We start from the raw sequence: 21,547 nt of genomic DNA on the forward strand, positions 1-21,547 counted from the left end.
ACACACATCACATATGACATAGCACACATGACACACACCACATACCACATATGCATACCACATACAGCACATACATATACAACACACTTACCACATACCACACACACCACTTTGCATATACACCACATATCACACATACAACACATACCACATATATACCACATACATACACACCACATGCAATACATACCACATATACACCGCATATCACACATGTACCATGTACCATACATGTACCACATTCCACACTCACGGCACACACACACCACACGCACCATATACCACAGTCGCACCACACACACCACATATATATGTACGCCACATCCCACACTCACACCACACACAAATGGACACACACCATATACCACACACACACCACATACATGCATACCACACACAACACATAACACACACACGCCACATACACATCACACACACTACATCCCACATACATATGACAAAGACACCACGTACCACACACCACATACACACACGACACACGTACCACACACCCCACACATATCCCATGACACACACACCACACACAACACATATGTACACACCACATACAAGTGACACACAGCACACACTACACATATCACACATGACACACACCACACAATATGGATACCACACATATGCACACACAGAACATACCACACATGTGTACAACCATACCACATATCTCCCCACCACATGACACACAGCACACACAACACATACACCAAACACATAAGCACACACACCACATATCCCCTATACATGACACTCACCACACACACCACACACATGCACACACCACACACAACATACCCCTTCCACGGCACACATATGACACACATACCACACACATAGCACACAAAAAACACACACAACACATGCCACATACCTGTACACACTCCCCCATGACACATACCACATATACGCACGTGCACACACATGTGAGAACAAAAGGGACACAAGAGCCAGAGGCCCTGGAAATCAAAAACATTACTTCCTAGGACTCACTTGTTCCAGATATATATCCACGCTGCCTCCTGAGGTCGTGCTGACGGAGGCAACCACCAGGAATGGATGAACAGGGTGCCAATGGATGTGCGAAGGAGACCCGACAGAGTCCGGGGCTTCTATTCGGTGGTCAAAATAGAGAGCCATGATGAAACTCAGACCTAGTCAAGGTTGAAACCTGCAGGGAAGAAAAAGAGCCAAGTCCTGTTGCTTTTGAACAATGAGAAGAAATGACTACATAGAATTAGGAAAGAAAAGCATCACAAACCTATTATCATAACACAATGCAACTTACAAATACCCCTTAAGACCACGTGGGCAACTTTACATGGCAGAGATTTCTAACAGGGAAAAAATATATAATTAGAAGCAAGAAATTGGACCTAGAATGAGGTAGGGTGTGATGGAAAAGAAGAAAACACTGCCATCAAATCATAAGAAAAAGCCCAGCCACCTAGACCACATGTGTAAATCTTGATCATTTTTATTCATCATAATGAAGACAATTTGTATTTCTATAGCTGCCCTTCAGGCAAAAATTTCCAACCAAATAGAAGCAAAACGCTGTTTCACAAAAATACATAAGGAAAGCTAGTATTCGGGTGCCTGGGTGGCTCACTTGGTTAAGCGACTGCCTTCGGCTCAGGTCATGATCCCGGAGTCCTGGGATCGAGTCCCACATCGGGCTCCCGGCTCGGCAGGGAGCCTGCTTCTCCCTCTGACCTTCTCCCCTCTCATGCTGTTTCTCTCTCTCTTTCTCTCTCTCTCAAATAAATAAATAAAATCTTTAAAAAAAAAAAGAAAAGCTAGTATTCAATTGGTGATAAAGTGTGAAAACCAAGGCTGTCTTCTACATCTGGCTCTCAGGTAGTAGGAGGCAACAGGATTCCTTTGTTAGAGAATTAAGAAAACAAAACCCTGGTAACTGTGGGGTAGTTGAACTTGTTTAGTTTCCCAAATTTAACATCTTTCTCCCCTGGAAAAGATGTGCTTATTGCCCCCTTTGCGGGAGGGGTAGGATGGTGAATGACAGGATGGTCACCACTGCCCACTTTTCATACTCCAGAGTCAGCTTAGGGACACTAATTGGCAGAGGAGAGTATTTGTAGGTTAGTTTGCTTTCATTCAGGATTATTCAACGTCATGCCCATTAGGATGGCTGTGATCAGAAAAAGAGAAAATAACTGTTGGCAAAGATGTGGAAAAACTGGAACACTTGTGCACTGCCAGTGGGAGTGTAAACTGGCACAGACGCCGTGCAAAACAGTATGGTGGTTCCTTAAAACTTAAACATAGAATTACCATATGATTTAGCAACTCCAGTTCTGGGTATATCCCCAAAAGATTGAAAGCAGGGACTTGAACAGATCCTTGTACACCCATGTTCATAGCAGCACCATTCACAGTAGCCAAAAGGTGGAAACAACCCAAATGTCTATTGACAGATGAATGAATCAACACAATATGGTGCATACATAGGAAGAAGTATTATCCAGCCTTGAAATTCTGACATGTTACAACACGGATGAACGTAGAAGACATTATGCTCAGTGAAATAAGCCAGTCACAAAGGGACAAATACAGTGTGTTTCCACCTATAGGAGGGCCCTAGAATTGTCAAATTCAGAGACAGAAAGTGAAAGGGTGGGTACCAGGGCCTGTGGTGCTGGGGGACAGGAAGTTCATGTTTAATGAAGACAGGGTTTCTGTTTGGGAAGATGGAAAAGTACTGTTGAGGGATTGTGCGGATGATTATACAACATGTCAATGTGCTTAATGTCACCGACTCGTTTACATGCAAATAATTAAAACGATAAATTTTAAATTATGTATATTTAACTACAACAAAAAGATTGTGTAAAAAAATACTCAACACTGCAACGTTCTATCACTACCACTGGAGTGGGACATGGACTGTGCCATTTGCTTTCAGCAATGCAATAGCTATTATCAGAGGAAGCCTCGAAGGCTCAGTGTAGATCTAGAGAAGGAAATCCCATTCAGTGAGAAGCTAAAGGCACAGAGGTACCTTTTTCTTATGAATACATACCCTGAATACTAAACAAAGGCGCACTTTTTGAGATGGTGTTCTCACTGCCGTGGGGGGGGTACTGGAGTCAGGGGAAGCAGCAGGATCCAGAGGCCTCCTACACACACACATCACTGAGGGGACATCTACACTGGTCAGGGCTCTGATTTCGGAGTATAGCACCGACACAAACTTTCATAAAGTCACTAAAATTGAAAAAAAAAACCCCAACACAGAAAAACCTGGGTGTTTATATATATAGCAAAGGAAAGCTTTCAAGTTGAGTTTTCAGGTGTTGCAGCCAACCAAGGCTTGAAAGTTTTGGGCTATGGGAAATTTGTATTCATATTCTACAAGTTTACTTTGTGAAAATATTCCTTTGAAAAATAAGTAATGTTAATTTTGTTAGACTGATGGAAAAAGAATTACAATAGTGCTTAACAAAGTTATGCCTGGTTTTCTCTTTGTTTTTGTTTTTTAATCTCAAACATCATTTTGTAATAAGCATGTATACCAACAGATCTTTAAGTGACTTTTTCCTGCCTGGGGTTTTCTCAGAGGTTCTCTCCCCCATATTCCACCTGTGGATACTCAGGAAGTTCTCAGGAAGTCTCCCCTTGACCTCACTTCTAGGCTTCTCTCCAGCATCCCCGTAGATCCCTGAACTTCGCTGCTGCACTTAGACTTCATCGCAAATGTGCAGTTGGTTGACTGTCCTCCAGCGGCAGCCCACTCTCTGCCCCTCTCACAGGGTGAGAGGTCCCGGCAGCATCCCCAGACCGGAGAACAGGCCCCCTATATGTTAATACGTTGAAGATATTTATTAGCGAGGAGCCTGGGTGGCTCAGTTGTTAAGCGTCTGCCTTCGGCTCAGGTCACGATCCCAGGGTCCTGGGATCGAGCACCGCATCGGGCTCCCTGCTCAGTGGGAAGTCTGCTTCTCCCTCTCCCTCTGCCTGCCGCTCTGCCTGCCGCTCTGCCTACTTGTGCTCTCTATGTCTCTGTCAATTAAATAAATAAAATCTTAAAAAAAGAAGAACAAGATATTTATTAGCAAGGAAAGATGCTCTTGATGTTTTGTTGTAAAAAGTTGCCAGGGCGGATGAGTCCATTTTTATACTGTGGATGGACTGTTCATCATTCCTTTTACCTGTAATTTAACGTTTTTCTACCACGAAAAAGTATCATCTGCATAATTATAGAACAAAAGCTACCAAAGCAAACACGAGGAGAGACAACTAGCAATACTATCCTTACCTAAAGACATCAATTAATGGCATTGGTTCAGAAACAAGTGCACTTTTTCTCTTTAAAACAAACTCTCGGTCTCTAGAACAAAACAAAAATATTTAGCAAATGTATAAACTTTGGGGAAAAGACAAAAATTCCGTTTGTTCTAAGCGATTTGCTCCAGTCCCCTCCGGCCGAGCCCCGTCTTCAGTGCTACCAGGGTCAGCTGAGGGGCTCGCGGCAGACATTCGGGATGCGGTATGAGGGGCTGAGGGGCGCAGGGCTGAGAGGAGGGGGGCTGCTGAGAGGAGCGGTGCGGGGGGGGGCCGGCGGAGACTAAGGGTGCGCCTGAGAGGTGGGGCGCAGGGGATGCTGAGAGGAGGGGCGCCGGGGGGTCGGCTGAGAGGAGGGGCAGGGGGAGCGGCTGAGAGGAGGGCCGCGGGGGATGCTGAGAGGAGGGGCGCGAGCACTCTCGGCCCCTCGCCGGGGCGCCCCCCTCGGCTCCCGCCCCCGCGGTGCAGGGTCACAGCAGCGGGCCGGGGACGCGAGGGACCGCCGCTCCCTGAGCGGCTGCAGGGCCGACCGCTTTCTCCTCCCCTCCCCGCCAGCGCCGCCAGCCTCCCCTCCCGGGCCGCGCCGGGACCCGACGGCGCCCGCGGTGGCGGTCCTCGCGCGCTGACCTCGGACGCCGCGCCCAGCTCCCGCCGGCCCGGACCCGACCCGCTTGGCCGAGGCCCGATTTCCGGACGAAGATGACCCGGGAGGCCAAGGGACGGAGGTCCGACCGGCTGCGCCGTCGCCCCGCTCCCCAGCCGGAGGCCGCTCGGGAGACTCTCCCTGGCCGCTCCCCGCCCTCGCCCTTCGACCCCACTCACCCCATCCGAGCCGTAGCGCTGCCGCGCGTTGCCCAGACAACGGCTGCGCGCGGTACGCGGAAAGAGCCGAAGGTGAGCGCGGCGGATGCCGAGGCCGCCCGAAGCGCCCCGAGCGGCCGGAAAGAGCCGAAGACGGTCGGGAGTGTTCGTAAGGCGCCGAGGGCAGGAGTCTCCTGACTGGTCCCGCGGGGCAGCAAGCTTCGGGGTCCTGCGGGGCATTTTCTCCCCGTCGCAGCCGCTGTCTAGAATCAAGAACAACAGCTCGGAAAGGGGAGCTAGGAGGTCAGGATTCGCCTGTTCTTCGCATAAAAGGGAAGCTGGTGACTTTCTTGCAGGTGTGATGAGGATGCAAAGCCTGTTGGGACCCGCTCCTGCAGTTACACCTTTCTAACCGTGTCGGTCAGCTGAGAATGTGGGCGAGAAACGGAACTGCCATCTTCGTTGACATTCCCTCCTCTTTGGTTCATCTTCTTGCCCGGTCTTCTGGACCGCAGGCCGTTTGTTGGCCTCTGCTTTGTTTCATCTCAAGGAGGAGGGTGTGGTTCAAGAGTATTTCTGAGCAAAGCCACTGGATTCAACGGAACTTTTGAGGTGCAACGCTTTGCGGGGGGGCGTATGGATTCCGTTGGCAGTAAGATGGTAGGCAAGGGTACGTCCCGCTTCATCCCATCGGAAATCAGCCTGACTCGTTGGGACAGATTGCATTCCCAAAGGCATTAGCAACGGGTGCTTCAACTTCGAAATTAACTTGGAACAACAAAGCGACATCTTTTCACTAAAGGAAAAAAAAAAAGAGTTGCTACGGGTAAAAGGTCCACATTGTTCAAAAGTGAAAAAATAAAAGAGGGAAGTACAGATACTACTGGATCCGACAGTTTAGGTGCTGGATCACATAGGTACAGGATAGATCCCGTTTTTAAAAACCTCATTTTCATGGACACTAGAATTTTTTATGGAAAAAATTTGACAAGTAGCATCGTGTAAGTTCTAGGTGTATTGAGAAGTACGTATGCTCATGTTGTAACATGGCTGATGTGGTGATGTCAGTCCTATCAGACTGATGTATTTACACGTAATTACAGTACGGGATCATTGTCTGTGATCATCTCGCTGTGCATTGGGTCTCTATGGCTCCTGAGTGCTCCTTCCAGGCCTGGACCCTGGGACACCATCTCTCTTATCCTCCCCTTAGATCCCTATGGCTCATGAGTGCTCCTTCCAGGCCTGGACCCTGGGACACCATCTTTCTTATCCTTTTCTTCTATAATACACACTAGAATTGAGAACACACTCCTTTATCGCCATGACGGAGAAATATGACCCGAGTGCCCAGCGGCTTCCGCTACGCTCAGGAATTTCAAAAGCAAACTCTCAGTCTAATAAAGGGCACTTTTATCTGATTCAATTGAACTTTTACACTTTGTCGTTAAAAACTCGGTTCGCGCCTGATTCAAGACTGAGCTGAGGCAGCGTTTTCTTCTCACGCATCCGTCAACACGGCCCCGGCCAATCATAGCCTGGGCGCTTACTCCATTGGCTGTCGATCCACCAATCCGGAGAGACGTACTAGCCCGCACGACCGCGAGGCCGGCGTCACAACACCACCCTCGTCGCAGGCCCGCCCCGCGCCCCCGCCCAGCGTCCGTACGTGCAAGCGCGCGCGCCCGTTGTTGGCCAATGGCAGCGCCCCTAGGGGGGCGCCCGCGTTGGAAACCTCGGGCGAGCTCGTCCCCGCGCGCGTCGCCCCGCCCCGCCCCGCCCCGCCCGCGCGTCGTCTCCTCCGCCCGGCCGCCGTAGCCGGAACTGCTGCGGAGAGCGGTGAGCCGGGCCTCCGGGAGCTGAGAGGCGGCAGCGCCGGCGCCCGCATCCTCGTCCCCCGCTCGCCGGGCGCGGAGGGACGTGCCGGGGCGAGCGCCGCTGGGCATTTGCTTCCGAGGCGGAAGGACCACACCGGCGTCGCGGCTTCTGTGCAGCGGGCGCTCGGGGGCCGGGGCTGCCCGGCCCGGCCGGTTCTGCGGGCGCCCGGGAGGCCCCCGGGGAGCCCGCGAAGCCAGGCCGCTGCGAGGCTTTGATGAAGAAGGTGACCGGGGGCTGTGGCTCGGGAGGGGTGGGCCGCCCCGACCGGCTGTCATGGCGAGGCCCAGCCTCCAGCCGGAGCGGGACTGCGGGAGAGGGGAAGCGGCCTGTGCCCTGGCGGCGGTAGTTACGCACGCGGTGCTTTGTCGGGGTGGCCCGGAGGAGTCGGGACCGAGCAGTGTCGCGGTGACACGCGGTGACAGTGTCGTGGTGCAGCCAGAATTCGACCCGAGACACGGAGGGTTTTGCTTTTTCCTTTCCGACACCTGACAAACGGTGTCAGGCGGGGATGTTGCTGGAGCTGATTCCACCTTTTGTGCACGGTCAGGAAGTAGCGTTGGAGGTTTTCGGTAAAGGGATTCCATTCCCGTGGCTTCCTTTTCCTGTAGGGGAAAACTCTGATATGTGTCAATATCCTCTAGATTCTGAAAGGCCGTGACCTTCTGTGTTCAGTTTAGTGTCTTCCAGTCTTCAGCCGGGCAGACGAGGGGCAAGTGTATTCTGCTTTGGCTGGTGTGTGCTCTGCCTGCCTCCTGGCTTGACTGTGGGTAGTTTGGGGATAATAGGTCCCTGAGAGTAGGGTTCTCCACATTATAACCCGGAGAGAGGCCCTTTAAGGTATTTCCAGGTTTCTTAAGTAGGAATGGAAAGGTTGAGAAACGAACAGCAAGAAGTCTTATGCGATGAAGTCCTTTAAAAAGTTTGGCTATTCGTCCTGTAAAGTTTTATTTTTGGGCAGGTTCTTTTGTTTTGTTTTGTTTGGTTTTGTTTTGTTTTTGCTTTAGACCAATTCTGACAAATGAAAAATGTTACAGGTCATTTTGTGACAGAATACATCAGAGCAGTAGTAGGTATTACTTTGATTTTTACTTATTTGCAGATCTTTCAGTGAGAGGTCCTTGCCCCTATTTCTGTATTTCATTGTTAGCCTCGATGTCTTGCTCACTTTTCCCTTTTGAATGGAAATGTTTCCATTCTGAGCGGTTGTGTTGAGGACGTCAAGCACAGTTTGGGCACAGTTTCAACACCTGTTGAGGAATCTAATATTTATCTTTCTTGCTTTATCACAGATACACATTACTGACCCTTTTGGGGCTATAGGTTGATACTACCTGATTCTCTGAGTTAATTTTTGAGTGGGTTTGCACTCTGGGATGCATTTTTATAGAGTCATCAAGTGTTGTTGAGCATTTCACACAGCAGTGGGTAACAAAGTGAATGCAAGAATTTCATTAACGGTTATCAAGAGTTTTTGCACAGCCCTCTTCTGCCCACTCTTGCATTTGGATCTGGACCTGTCTGTGGTGTCGCTTTCACGGGTGGCTCCCACCTGTTCCACGCCACAGGCTCCTTTGTTGCAAAAGCATTTTTAATTTGTAAATCTCCGCAGCAGCACACACCTCCCACCCTGGGAAGCAAGATTCCCAGAAACCCCGAGCTTATTACTCTTTATGTGTGTTTTTAAAATAAGCAGGCGGACCGGCAGCCGCGGGCCACCATGGAGTCCCCTGTGCACGCAGGCGAGCTCGCGCCTCTCCTCTGGCGGGGTGGATCCGGGCCCCTTGCCCTCGTTCCGGGGCCAACTTTGGGGACCGGCGTGCGGGGCAGGTGCGCGGGCCCGGAGCCCCGCGCGTTTTGGGGGCGGGGAGGGGTGGGGTCGGGGGCGCGGGCGCCGAGGCCCGGGCGGCGCGGGGAGAGGCCCGGCGCGCAGGCCATGAGCCGCGGCCCCGCCGGGTAGGTGGCTCCGGGCCCGGCCCCGAGCACCCCCCGGGACCACCCCCCGCCGTCCCCCGGGGATCCCCCTTCCTTCTCCCGGTTGTCCCCGGCCCCTCCACCCCCACCCTACCCCCTACCCTCCACTCCCAAGACCCCGCCGGCCGGGGCGCCGCGCGGGCAGGGCCGTCCGGGCGCGGCCCCCTGGGGCCGCCCGCCCCGCCGCCTCCGCGCCGCCGGGCCGCCGTTTCCTGGGGTCGGCGCCGGGGGCGGCGGGGCCGGGGCCGGGCGGTGGCGGTGGCGGCGGCGGGCGGGCGGCGGCGGGCGGGCGGCCGGGAGGGGATCGCGAACAAACAACGGCGGCCATGTTGAGAGGGCATCGGTGCGCTAAACTTCTCGGGCAGGCTGCCGGGCGCGCGCCTCACCGGGGTCTCCCCCCCTGCCCGGCCAGGATGACAGTGAAGTTGGGAGACGGCGGCGGCGGCGGGGAGGACGGGCTCAAGCGGCTGGGCAAGCGGGCGGCCGACGACGACTCGCTGGAGGGCGAGGGGCCCGGCGGCGGGGACGCGGCCGACGAGAGCGGCGGCACAAAGAGGGACGCCAGGACCCCCCGGGACGGCGGCGACGGCCCCCCAGCGCCCGCGGGCGGCCCGCAGGCCCCGTCTCCACCACCCGCCTGCCCGCAGGACCAGCACCACTTCCTCCGGTCCAGCGTGAGGCCGCAGAGCAAGAGGCTCAGGAAGGACTCGTCGTGCGCTGGGGGGAGCGGCGGCGCGGGCGGCTCGGGGCCGCGCGGAAAAGGTGAGGGGGACCCCGGCTTCTGCGGGGTGGGGGTGGGGGGCAGGGGGCCCTGCCCGCGCCCTGGCTTCCGCGACGGGGGGCACCGTGCAGGGGGACGCGCCCCCGCTCTGCCCCGAGGAGCCTGTTTCTCTCTGTGTCGGAACTACGTGAGGAGGCAGTGAGGACCCTCTCTCCGGGCAAGTACAATGGATTCCTGAAGGGTGGGTTTTGTTTTCTTTGAAAGGATCGTCCCTGATTTCCATGGTAGGCTATCTCGCAGACAATGCTTTGGGGAAGGAAAGAGAGAATACCTGCCGTATCTCTTTCCCCTAGCACAACAAAGGAGTGGGCTTTCCAAACCCATTGCATAAGAAGCCAAACATGATTGATCACAGGGTCTGACTGGGGCCCATCGCCCTCTACCTCAGGTATTCCAGGCTCAGGAGTCCTAAAGACATCCAGATGCAACCCTTTGAGTCCACGAAGGGTTCCCTGGGTGCCACGGAAACCGTGTCCCCTAAGGCAGGAGGCTGTGGGAACACTTGTGGCCTGGTACAGGCAGGGAGCAGTCTGGGTGTTTGCCCTGGTGCTCCTGGTGTGGAAGGGTGGTACAGCTTTCCTGGGGTCCCCACCCCAATCAGAGGAAAACCACCTGCCAATGTGGTTGCTGCTTTCCTCTGTTTGTGCGCCCGCCTTCCTGACCGTATGAGTGAGCTCCTCTTCACTCCTCTCCGTCTGAGGCCAAATCTGCAGCACTTCACAGATAGCAGATGTAACAGAGTTCCAGTGAGCTTTACAGGAAAAAAACTTTTACTTAGTTCCTCGGGAAATGGTAATTTAAGTTTATTAGGAGCCCTGACAATTTGAAGAAGGAAGGATTTCAGAAACTAAGAACCATTTTGGAGACGCGTGCCAAATACGTACATTTACAGTTGTTTCTGCCTTCTCACTTGGGGAGGGCTGGCATCTGAAATCTTGCTGGCCTTACCAGATTTTTGGTAAAGTTACTTGATGTAAGCATACTTAAGGTTGTGAGTGTAAGGTAATTTTGCATGTTTCAGAAATTAAACCTTGTGTCCTATGTGTTTATGTTGGTGTGAAAGTTGCTGATCAGTTAGGAAAGCATTGATTTGTTTTATCAGCTTTGTTTTGTAAAAAATAGTTTTTCACTCCTAGTTACAGGTGTGTTTGAGTTATCACCAGTAAGCTCCTGGGATGCCTTCAACGGTTTGTTTGTGGTTCAGAAGTCCTAGCAGCGGCCACGGCCTTGCCAACTTGGCTCTCTGACCTGCATCTGCTCGTCTGACTTGTCGAATCCGCCGGAATGAGCAGCACACTCACCTGTGAGACAAGGTGGTGGAGTGAAAGCACTCTGCGCCTGTACGTGGCCGCCCTGTGGGAGGCGGAGTGGTGCTAACGCTTTGGGTTGCAGTTGCTCTTGGCAGTCAGGTGATGAGGGGAGGTCTGCTTTTGTTTGCATAGTTGAGCGTGGCTCATCCAGAGGTCTCCTGGATTAGCCTCACATCAGCCGTTGGCACTTCTGTTCTTGGTTCTTGTCCCAGTGCGTGCTTGGAGCAGCAGTCGACTTTCCGTTAGGAGAATGGATATGTGTTAGAATTGGTGCTTCTTGTGACTTTTATATATTTTCCTGTTTTAGCAAGTGAATATTTCTTTAAGTAAACAATAAAGCTAAACCGTCATGGTGGCTTTTAGGAGTAAGAAGCGTGTCTGCTTTGTTTCACAGAAAGTGTTGAGCCTGGCGTTTCCTGAGGGGGCCTGATCTTGTCTGCACCTTTCACTGTGCCCAGAACACCCCCCTCCTCATGCCTCCATAACCTCTGCTCACTTACCACCTCCATGAATAGCCAGCAAAGGTCCGGTTCCAACAGCATGCCTGGTAACCTCTGCAAACATTTTTTAGAGGAGTGTTTGTCTTAACAGACTGGAAATCTCTATCCCGGGTGCTGAGTGCGGATCAGCGAGGAAATGAATGGTCCTAGCATTTGTTAGTTTTTCGCTTGAAAACAAGGTAATTTCCATTATGCTCAAGGAGTGCTCCCCGCCCAGTCACTGGCAGTTGTTCCTTGGTTGATCACTGACTGCTTTTGCCAGTTTGAATCTGAACCGCCAGGCGTGAGAACCTTGCCATGAGTCTGGAGGAAAAGCCTTAGGGAGGAAAGGAAGTCTGCCTTGTGCCTCTGTGCACACCACTCTGCTTTCTTTCTGAGAAGACAGTCTTGTCAGTTTCAACGACTAATGCTTTTGTAGCACGATTCCGAATTAGGTTCTGTTAGAATTCTAAGGGGCAGGGAGCTAAGAGCATCTATGTGCTACACGTTACGTCTCTCTTAGTCATTTTATTTATTTTTTAAAGATTTTATTTATTTGAGAGAGAGAGAATGAGAGATAGAGAGTACGAGAGGGAAGAGGGTCAGAGGGAGAAGCAGACTCCCTGCTGAGCAGGGAGCCCGATCCCGGGACTCCAGATTCATGACCTGAGCCGAAGGCAGTCGCTTAACCAACTGAGCTACCCAGGCGCCCTTTCTTACTCATTTTAAATGGGTGCAGGAACCGAGGTTTGTTGTCTTAATAATGTGCTCCACCTAAACAGGGGGAGCTTCAGGCCAGAAACCAGTAGACCTGCTCGATGCCAGCGCACATGTTCCTGCTGCCCCACCTTGCCACCCAGAGTGATCCGAGGGTGCATTTGAGACCGAGATCCAGAATTCATGTATCTCTGAGAACCTGGTCCAGGAGACAGAGCCCTGAAGCCCTTCCCCTTCTGGCCAGTTTGTGATTTGGGTGATTCTTGGCTAAATGGTCTCTTTCTTGGAGCCTCAATTTTTTTGTCTGTAAATGGGGATAATGCCAGTGCCTGGCTCACCACAGTAAATAACACAGCCAAGCCCTGCCGTAAGTGGTTAAAAGGCTCCCAGGGCTTCTGTTATGGAAAACGTGGATAGCTTTGAGGTTAGGGAGCTACAGAATCTGGACAGGTAGGCTGGGTTGGGTGTCACCTGTTGGGAGGTAGAGAGAGAGGTCCCGGGAACATTCCTAAGCTGTTGCCTGCCCTGTGGGGCAATTGTAAGCACAAGACAGACTCTCAGTTTCTCTGCTGCCCTTCAGTCCCCTACCCCACCCCCTTTCTGCCCAAGAACCTTCATTCTCCCCAACTTCAGGCCAGCTGGTCATGAATTGTGCCATCTCCACAGTTGGGCAGTGTTGCCTGGTTTCACTGTGCTTGTACTTAGGAAATCAGTAAATCACTGTTCAGAACTTACCTATATTTTACATAAACTGCGGGCTGCTTGTAGCTTCCAGGTGTTTTTAAAAGACATCAGATGAGGCCTGTCACCCCGATGTGGTCTTTCTTTGAGAGATGAGTACCATACGGCAGAGAGGGGTGAGCCAGCAGTCAGGAGACCTGGCTTCTCCCCCAGTGCTGCTTTGTGGCTGGCTCAGCTACGGGGCAAAGGGAAAGTCCCTTGATGTGCCCGAACTTTAGGTTCATTACTTCCAAAATGGGTTGGGCAAGATTGTGCCTAAAGCCATCCTGACCTTAACACTTAGGGGTGAAGGGGTCAGCTGTGCAGACGGGGCTTGGATCCTGTGTGTTTCAAGAGAGATTCTGGAAGCTAGGTTGCTTGAAAACAGGGTAGCTCTGTGTTTGTGGGCTCTGCCTAGCCCTTGCCTCTGGGGGAGCCCCTGGCAGGGAGTGGTCAGAGTGTGCCCCTTCCACCCATGGGCGTGCCCACATGTCATGCAGGCACTGTCCGCTTGTCTTTGGCTCTGCAGTCACTTGTCACGGCTCGGGCATTTGGGCCAGGCCTCAGGAGGCCGGTCGAAGTATGGCCATGCATGCTGTGAACTCCCTGTCCTTCATACTCTCTGTGGAGGGAGAGGGACAATCAGATTGTCAAGACCACTGGGGCTATAGCGCTCTGATTCTTGTGCCCAGTGTGACTCAGTAAGTGATGTTTAATAAAGTCAGATGCAGTGATGACAGTGTGGAGCCCACTGTGGCCAACTGGGCAGGGGCACCGGGCTCTGCTGAAAGCCCTCAGACCTTGTCGGGAGAAGAGGAGGAGGAAGGCAAGGCCTTTGCCCCCTCCCCCCACACACCCTGTGTGCTGCACTGTAAGGTCGGAGACACAGTAACCTGGACGTGTCCTATTGTGTGCCCCGGACCCCCTGTGCACAGTAGGTCAGGAGACCTGTGTCCCTGGCCACTTCAGAGATGGGCCCTGATGGAACTGTGCAGGCTAGAGAGGGAAACCCCTGCAACCCAGGGGCTCTTGTAAATTATTAAGTTCAGAGTTGTATGGATTACACTAGTTTTGCATCGAAGACAACAGACAGAGTGTATAGACCCAATAGGTGAGGTAACGTTTCAATATTGGTTTGAAGGCTGAGCTACCTCTCAAATACCTTGTTGGCTTTAATGCCAAAGCTAGCGTTTCCGTGGTGTTTGCTTGTGGAATTGTCCTTTGCCAACCAAGGATACTGTAGGATTTTCATTTTATGTCGTGTGCTGTGTCTTGTTTTGTATCATACGAAGATGTAAAGGTGATAGAGGGACGATTTCAGATAGTGGAGTCACGGATGTAAGAATGAGCTTTGTCATAGGTAGGGGTGCAGGGAAGCATTTTAGGACATGGAGTAAGTGCAGTGTTAGTGCTGAAGATCGATGGGAGAAATGCTGGAGAAGGAAGAGGTTCTAAGGTGTTGTGTTTGCGAGGGATGTCGAGAATTCCAGAAAGACTTCACCTTATTTGACAGAGAAGGCATATGTTTTCATGGAAACAATGGGGTTTTAGTTACGTTTTTCTCAAACGTTTTGGGGAGAAGCGGTGTGCCTGTGAGGGAGCCCAGCCCTGGGAGCGTAGAGGACGCCGAGGCTTGGTGCCATGTGGAGGCTGCAGACGCTGCGGGCTGTGCATGGGGTCATCCCGGACCGCGCGGTTCCAGGTCACCTTCGGCTCACGAAACAGAACGTCTCAGAGGTGGGGACCCTGCACCGGGGCTCCGGTGGTACGGCTGCAGCGTCCGCACTGGTTCTGCAGAGACCGGTTGAAGGATGAGCCCATGGGAGGCCACCTTGCGGAGTACCGGCCGCGTGGAGTGGAGCAGGTCTCGGAGGCCCGTTGGGCAGCGGTGCGTGATGTGCATGATGACAGACACCGGCCCAGGGGAGGCGTCTGGATCTGCCTGCTGAGGTGACACCCTGACTGGGAATGGCCTTGGTGGAGAGGGTGCCCCCTCAGTCACGTCCAGGCTCTGAAAACAAGCTTGACGGTTGTGGCGCCTGACACAGGTGAGGTGTGCTATGAGGGGCGCAGGAGCGGCCCCCAGGAGACCTTGGCATTTTGCTTCCATCTCGACTGTGGCATATCATGACCTGAGGTGGACAGGTGCACGGACCAGGTGTGCCATCCTCAGCCTCTTGAGAGGCCCCTGTTCTCTCATACCACAGACCCAGGCCACGAGGAAGCATTCCCGCGCCAGGGTCGGAGGCAGGTGTGCCTGCAGATGGACTGCCTTTAGCTCATGTCGAACCATCTTCCCAGCTGAGAAGGTGCAGAGTGGACGAAGTAAGGGGAGACTCACGTGTTCTCCCCTCGAGGGACATCACTGAGCATCTCGCAGTGCTGGTCTGCTGTGTTCTCTGTTAATGTTCCTGACCCTGGGAAGGAACTTTCCCAGACTCTGAAAGAAAGCTCCCGGATAGTGAGTTGTTGCCTGATAGGACAGATTGTTATTACATCTTCTGTCTCTGACCTAAATTGAGTCATGCAGTTTTGTCCCTAACTCTTGCCACTATTAGCTGTGTGGCTTTGGTCAAGTCACTGAACCTGTTGAGGACGGAGGGAGGGGTGTCGAGGTCCCCCTCCAAACCCCTGGATCCTTTAGCTCTGTGTGGAGTAAAGATAATAGAAGCATCCGTGACACGGGTGGCAGCCGCCATGGTATCGTGTGGCTCAAGAGGAAGATGCCCAGGCTTGGTTCTAGCTGCCTGGTGACCTTGGGCCATCTCTGAAATGTGGACAATAGCTACGCGCTGAGAAGACAGAAAAAAGCAAAGCATTTGCACGTGCTTCCGAGGTGCTGTGGAGCCACACGCTCCTGGGTCCAAGCAGCCGTGTGGCATGCCAGGCAAGCTGCTCCCCGCCAGGCCTAAGCACCCCCACTTGGAAAATAGGGATCGTTTCCTCCTCTTCAGGTGATGTGAAGGGCATGGGTGATAGGGTCCCAGGCTCATTCAGAGATGTGTGATGGCAGGGACCTAGAGGAGACAGGCAGCCTGGCTTGTCCGGAGGTGGAGTGGGCAGCCGTGCAGCCTCAGAAGGCAGACCGCAGCCACACATCTGCATCCCTCAAATTCCGGCTCTGGAGAACAGGCTGTGGCCGGGGTTGGTGGTTTGGAGACCAGGGAGGAGGCTGTTAAAGTTGTCTTACTCAGGAGTGATAAGGAGCTGGCCTGGGAACATGGCCACAGAAATGGGGACAGGAGAAGCTGGGTGGCCCCTGGGCAGCTGGAGGACTATGACACAGAAGTAGGTTGACGGGGAAGAGTGGGCTCTGTTGGACGCATTGGGTCTCGGGCGGGCGAGGGGCCCCTGCCCTGCTCTCCGTGGGTTTCTGAGCTCTTGTGGAGCATCTGCTGTGTTTGAGGCCTGGTGTCAGGCTTAGGCACTGAAAAGTCAAACACTGTTCCTGCTTTCAGAGAGCTTGCTGTTGGGATCCTATTCTTGTACATTGCTTCCCTGCAGGTTTCTGGGACACCGACTTCTCATCACGCAGACCCTCGTTCACCCTCTTTGTGGCCTCAGAAACTAGATGCAGACAGAGCATTGACTTTGGTCCTCTACTTTTTTCTGCTGGGCTTCTTGCACCTGCTGCCCCCCACCCCCCTACCCCCGGAGAAAGCCCCTATACCCACCCAGTCTTGTTCACAGTGGTCTTCTCTTTCTGCCTCCAGCCTTCCCACTTCTGTCCTTGCTTGCTTCTCTCTTCCCTCTTCACTCGTCACTGTTTTTATTGCAATGCTTCTGCACAGGTGGGAGGCCCCACCCAGGAGCCCACTGTTGCGTTCCCCCACAGTCTCTCTGGGCCTATTTCTTGTTTCTGCTTGAGCTGGAGTGCTTGGATGAGCCTGAAGTGAAGTGCTGAGCCATTCTTGTCTGAAATTTGGGGGATGGACCAGATGGCCTGTAATCTTTCTACTCTGAAGTTCTGTGATTCTAGTTTGCTTTTTAAAAGCATTCAAGGTCTAGAATGATGGTCACCAAACGTTAGAAATGGTTACTTGGGGTGATTGGTTTTCGCTTTTGAGCGTTTTGACCTTTCATATGTTTTCTTTATCCTGTTATCTCTGAGGATCCTTCCAGCTCAGAAATGCTTCCATTGTGTTTTCCTTCGCTGTTCATTCTCTTTGTCCTGGGTCTCGCTGGTGCTGTGATCCAGTGAAATCTCACAAGAGCTAGCCAGACATCTGCATTATAGACTTCTCAGAAACATACGTCTCTTCCTTTCAAGTAGGTCTGATACCACTGTGGGCTGGCAGAGAGGTAAACCTGAGCTGTGATTGTCAGGCTAGTTAGCAAGTTGCTGTTGTTTTAGAAAAAAGAGAGTTACTGAAGGTTTCATCAGACGTTGAAAATGACCCTGACATGCTCTGTTGTGGGTGTCGCAGAGGTGGACGGCAACCCTTCCTCAGATAACTCCACCCGAGAGGTTATAGGCTCCAAATCAGCAGGCACTTCCTGTGCATAAGAGCCATGTCCTGAATGGCTGCCGTGACCTGGCCTTGGGTTTGAAGCAGAAGCGTCTGTGAGGTGATGGGAAATGGCCTGAAGCCGGTCATCCCTGCAAATGTGCTTGAAAGTCACCACCTGTTGAAGACATCTCGGGAAGTGCTGGGTTCACTAATTAGGTCATGTCTTGGGTTTGGTTTGGTTTGGTGAGGAATGGACCCAGTCAGATGTGTATTGAGTACACCCTTAGCCCACCGGGCAGCGGCTTGCCACCTGGAGGGCGACTCTTGTGCCCGCGGGCCGGGGAAGGAGCAGCTGGAGTAAGGGCTGGTGGGGCTCTGACACCCGGAGCCAGACAGTGTCTTACTCTAACGGGGCACATCGGACCGTGATTGTCAAGCTCTCGGACAGAGCGCTGGTACTTTCTGCGATGGTAGAAATACTCTGTGCTCACCAGCACGGGAGCCACGAGCCACACGTGGGCATTGGCCACTAGAAATGTGGCTGGTGTGAACGAGGAACTGGGTTTTTTGTTTTATTGAATTTTAATTCATCAACATTTATGCCTTGGGTGGCGGCAGCTGAATTGGGCAGTGCAGTGGTGATAAACAAGGATTTTGGGGACCCAGTCACGTTGCCTTCTGAAGTCACCAAATTGGTGCACTTTTACACACGAGAGAATATCTCTCATTTTATGTAGCAGCATGATTTTTCTGTATGTGTGACCACACATTCTGCTCTCCGATAGCTGACTGATCTAACACAGCTCCGTGGCACGCTCTGGGGGAAGTCCAACACATGTGTCAGAGCATGGTGACCATGCCTCCCCGTCCCTCGGGCCATCCCTGCCCCATGGCTTGTGTTTTTCTAGGGATGGTCTCTGCAAGCGTATATGGATTAGTGGACTTAAAATGTTTCACTTCCTCTGATTTTCTCTGAAATCCCTGTCTTTCGTCCCTGCTCTGGAGGCAGACCCCTGTCAAGGGGATGAGGGAAGTGTAGCCACGTAGGGAGGCCCCTGATTGCCCAGGAAGAGGACCTCCCTCGAAAAGCTCATGATTATCTCACTAGGAAAGCATTTTAAAGATAATTTGCATTTGTTTCACTTTGGTTTTTTTTTTTATTAAAGATTTTATTTATCTGAGAGAGAGAGCACGCACAAGCAGGGGGGGAGGGGCAGAGGGAGAGGGAGAAGCAGGCTTCCTGCTGAGCAGGGAGCCCGATGCAGGACTCGATTCCAGGACCCTGGGATCATGACCTAAGCCGAAGGCAGACGCTCAACCGACCTAGCCACCCAGGTGCCCTCATTTTTGCTTTTCAAAACATTAATTTTATGATCTTATTTTTACCATCCTGCCCCTCCTCCCAAACTGTTCCAAGTTTGATGATTGCTCACCATCTGGACCACCATGGATGGTCCTGAAGTTCCATAGGATGGAATTCCAGTCATTGCAGGGCCTTCCCTGCACTCTGAGGAAGGGACCAGATGGGTGGGAAGATTGGGTCCCAAAAGGTTTTTATCTGTGACTTTGCCTCTGTTCTCCCAGGAGCATGGAGCTGTCAGTGTATGGTGGCCCCACACAGTCCATCCTGCTCTCCCCTCAGCATGGCCTCCAAGGGCTCGTTGTGAGATTAGGAACTGATATTTTTAGAGCAGCTGTGAGGTTGTCATTAGATTTTGTTGGTGGAAATTGATCAAGAAAAAGGAGTTCCAAGACCTTTTAAAGATTTCTTTTAAGGGCATCAAATGATTCGTATTTTGAAGTATTGGTTATATGTAAGAGAAGGCATTGAGACTCAGATGTGTTTTTGAGTTTGAATTTCAGTTTGTTGATTTGAAAAGACAATTATTTCACCCCAAACACATTGGAGAAAGACACTTTGATATATGATGTGGGTTTTCAGGACATGGGGGCAAAGGGCTGTCAGCCTCTGGTGGGGACGTGGTGGTCATGCTCCTTCAGTGGGTCTGCAGAGAGCTCTTTCTTCTTTTTCTCCCTGTAAAAAGGTTGGAAAGAGTCATGAGGTCAGGTCGGGATGAGGTCATTGCCTAATAGCGCTAGCGGGCCGTGGCTGGTCCCAGGTGCTGTCCCACGGTGGCGCCACCCAGTGGACGCGTGTGCATTGGGGCCTTCCTGAGCTCTGCTGCCTTCTGGAACAGGTCACCATATGGTTCTTTCTCTCCAAGGAGCTGACGGTGGCGGATCGTCGTCCGGAAATGGGTCTGGGGCTGTTCCTGCTGCACCTGCGGGGGGCTCTCGCTCCTCTTCCCGGAACTTGGGGTCTTCCAGCGGTGAGAAGGAAGAAGGCAAGAAGGCCCGGCGGCAGTGGGAGTCGTGGAGCACAGAGGATAAGAACACTTTCTTCGAGGGGCTCTATGAGGTGAGCTCTGGGGCCAGGACAGGCGGCCGAAAGTCCCAGTCTCTTTCCACCTTGTCCGTGTTTCTGTTTCTATTGGCCTCTGCCAGTGCTGACCACGTGGCTGCGAGATCTACTAGGTCAGCTGTTCAGTGGGGAGCCCCTTGTGGGCAGCAGGTGTGGGTCCCCAAGGCCCCGGACTCGCCCTCTGACCTTGGCCCTTTATCCCCTCATTGTGACTTTTAAAAGCTGATGCTAGTGAAGTGGCTGTTAGGAGATGTCCTTGTTTGATTCATTTCTTTCCACTCCAAGAGTCTACCCGTTGTCTCAGATACATTCTTTTTTTAAGATTTTATTTATTTTTGAGAGAGCATCCGCGCAAGTGAGAGCAGGGGGAGGGGCAGAGAGAGGCAGAGAGAATCTTAAGCAGACTCGTTGCTGAGCGCAGAGCCCCACGTGGGACTCATCTCATGACCCTGAGATCATGACCTGGGCTGAGACCATGGGTTGGACACTTAACCGATTGAGCCCTGTAGGCGCCCTGAAGGGTGGAGCCTGTCTCTGGGCCTTCCCCTTGCAGTTGAGAGGGCTCCTCGGAGGAGTGGCCCCTGATGGGGAGGGACAAGGGGACACTTGCCACATCAGTCAGAGCCGGCAGCTTAACCCCAAGAGATGTCACAGTGGACCTGGGACAGAGTCAAAAGTCCTAAAAGTAGAGAGAAGCTTCTCCCGGATCCCACTGCCCAAAGAAGCACCTGTGCTCCCTACCAGCTATTTTCACTTCCCCGGTTTGCGTTTTCATGTGTTTGTAACTATGGAGAACATATTCCTTTTGTTAACGTCAAATGCACTTTCATGGTAGGTTACAGTTCTTATGCTCAGTATTTTTTTTTTCGTGCCTATAAATATTCTACTTCAGGTTAGAACAACCTGTGGCTTGCATGCTTGCTGCCCATATTTATAAATAAAGCTTTTTTGGACGCAGCCATGCCCATTCACTTGTATATGGTTTCTGGCCACTTTTGAGGACAGTAGCAGCTCCAGCAAATACTGAATGGCCCAAGACATCTGAATGTTTGCCCTCTAGCCAGTCCTCACTCTCTTTCACCATCCTTGTATCCTTGGTTGTTGTGGTTCCTTCCAGGTTCTGTTGTAAGCGATGGTACACTGAACATCTTTGTGCCTATTTCATATTTTAGACTGCCTCATTGGGCTGTAGTGTCAGGAGTAGGTTACTCAGTCAGCGAGCATATTCCTTTAATAGCACAGTGATAGCAGTGATGGAAAAGTCTTGCCAAGCTTGGCAAACAGGGCTCATAGCACAAAGGGGCTTTGGAATTGATGCTCTGAAGTGTCCATGAGAGATTAGAAAGGGTGAGGAGCTAGAACTCAATGCTGGTGTCAGAATAGTCCTGTGGCTACCCTTCTCACTTCAGGGGGCCACCGCTTCGGTTCTGCCATCCCAGTTGGAGGAGGCCCGTCTGTCCGTGCCAATGGACTCCGTCGTCCAGGGAGACCATGAGGTGTATATTTGAGGTTTGTTCCTGTAGGTGCGGAGTCCTTTAAGTGAGTTCAGATGTGTTCTCTTTCTTCCCTGTGACAGTTTGAGAGGATAGCCTAGGGGCTGATTTTGTATAGTTACATCCCCAGACTGTGCCTCTTTGAAGTTGCTGGTTAGAGAAGACTGGAGGCCCCAGGACCGTTGTCACATTGTGCCACTGATT

General features: G+C 52.3%; 2 protein-coding genes across 3 annotated transcripts in view; one reads left to right on the plus strand and one right to left on the minus strand.

The window, feature by feature from the left end:
• The window catches only part of IFT140 (intraflagellar transport 140), an 80,482-nt gene extending 76,139 nt beyond the window's left edge, over positions 1-4,343 (minus strand). The window contains exons 1-2 of the mRNA XM_028111965.2: positions 4,295-4,343; positions 1,009-1,186 (exon numbers count right to left, since the gene is read on the minus strand). Of these exons, the coding sequence (XP_027967766.1) occupies positions 1,009-1,155 (147 nt within the window). The 5' untranslated portion in view covers positions 1,156-1,186; positions 4,295-4,343. The remainder of the gene's footprint in view (positions 1-1,008; positions 1,187-4,294) is intronic.
• A 2,617-nt stretch (positions 4,344-6,960) lies between these two features.
• CRAMP1 (cramped chromatin regulator 1) overlaps positions 6,961-21,547 on the plus strand; it is a 57,366-nt gene continuing 42,779 nt past the window's right edge. The window contains exons 1-3 of one of the 2 annotated variants that reach the window (XM_088017271.1): positions 6,961-7,222; positions 9,383-9,732; positions 19,654-19,847. In XM_088017271.1, coding sequence (XP_087873397.1) covers positions 9,384-9,732; positions 19,654-19,847 — 543 coding nt within the window. In that variant the 5' untranslated portion in view covers positions 6,961-7,222; position 9,383. Of the gene's footprint in view, positions 7,223-8,918; positions 8,953-9,382; positions 9,733-19,653; positions 19,848-21,547 lie in introns of those variants that run through there. The other variant, XM_088017272.1, reaches the window with a different exon arrangement.

This window comes from Eumetopias jubatus, unplaced genomic scaffold (assembly GCF_037043125.1).
Source record: "Eumetopias jubatus isolate StellerSeaLion01/CBP00866 unplaced genomic scaffold, mEumJub1_p1.0 scaffold_12, whole genome shotgun sequence".
Classification (NCBI taxonomy): domain Eukaryota; kingdom Metazoa; phylum Chordata; class Mammalia; order Carnivora; family Otariidae; genus Eumetopias; species Eumetopias jubatus.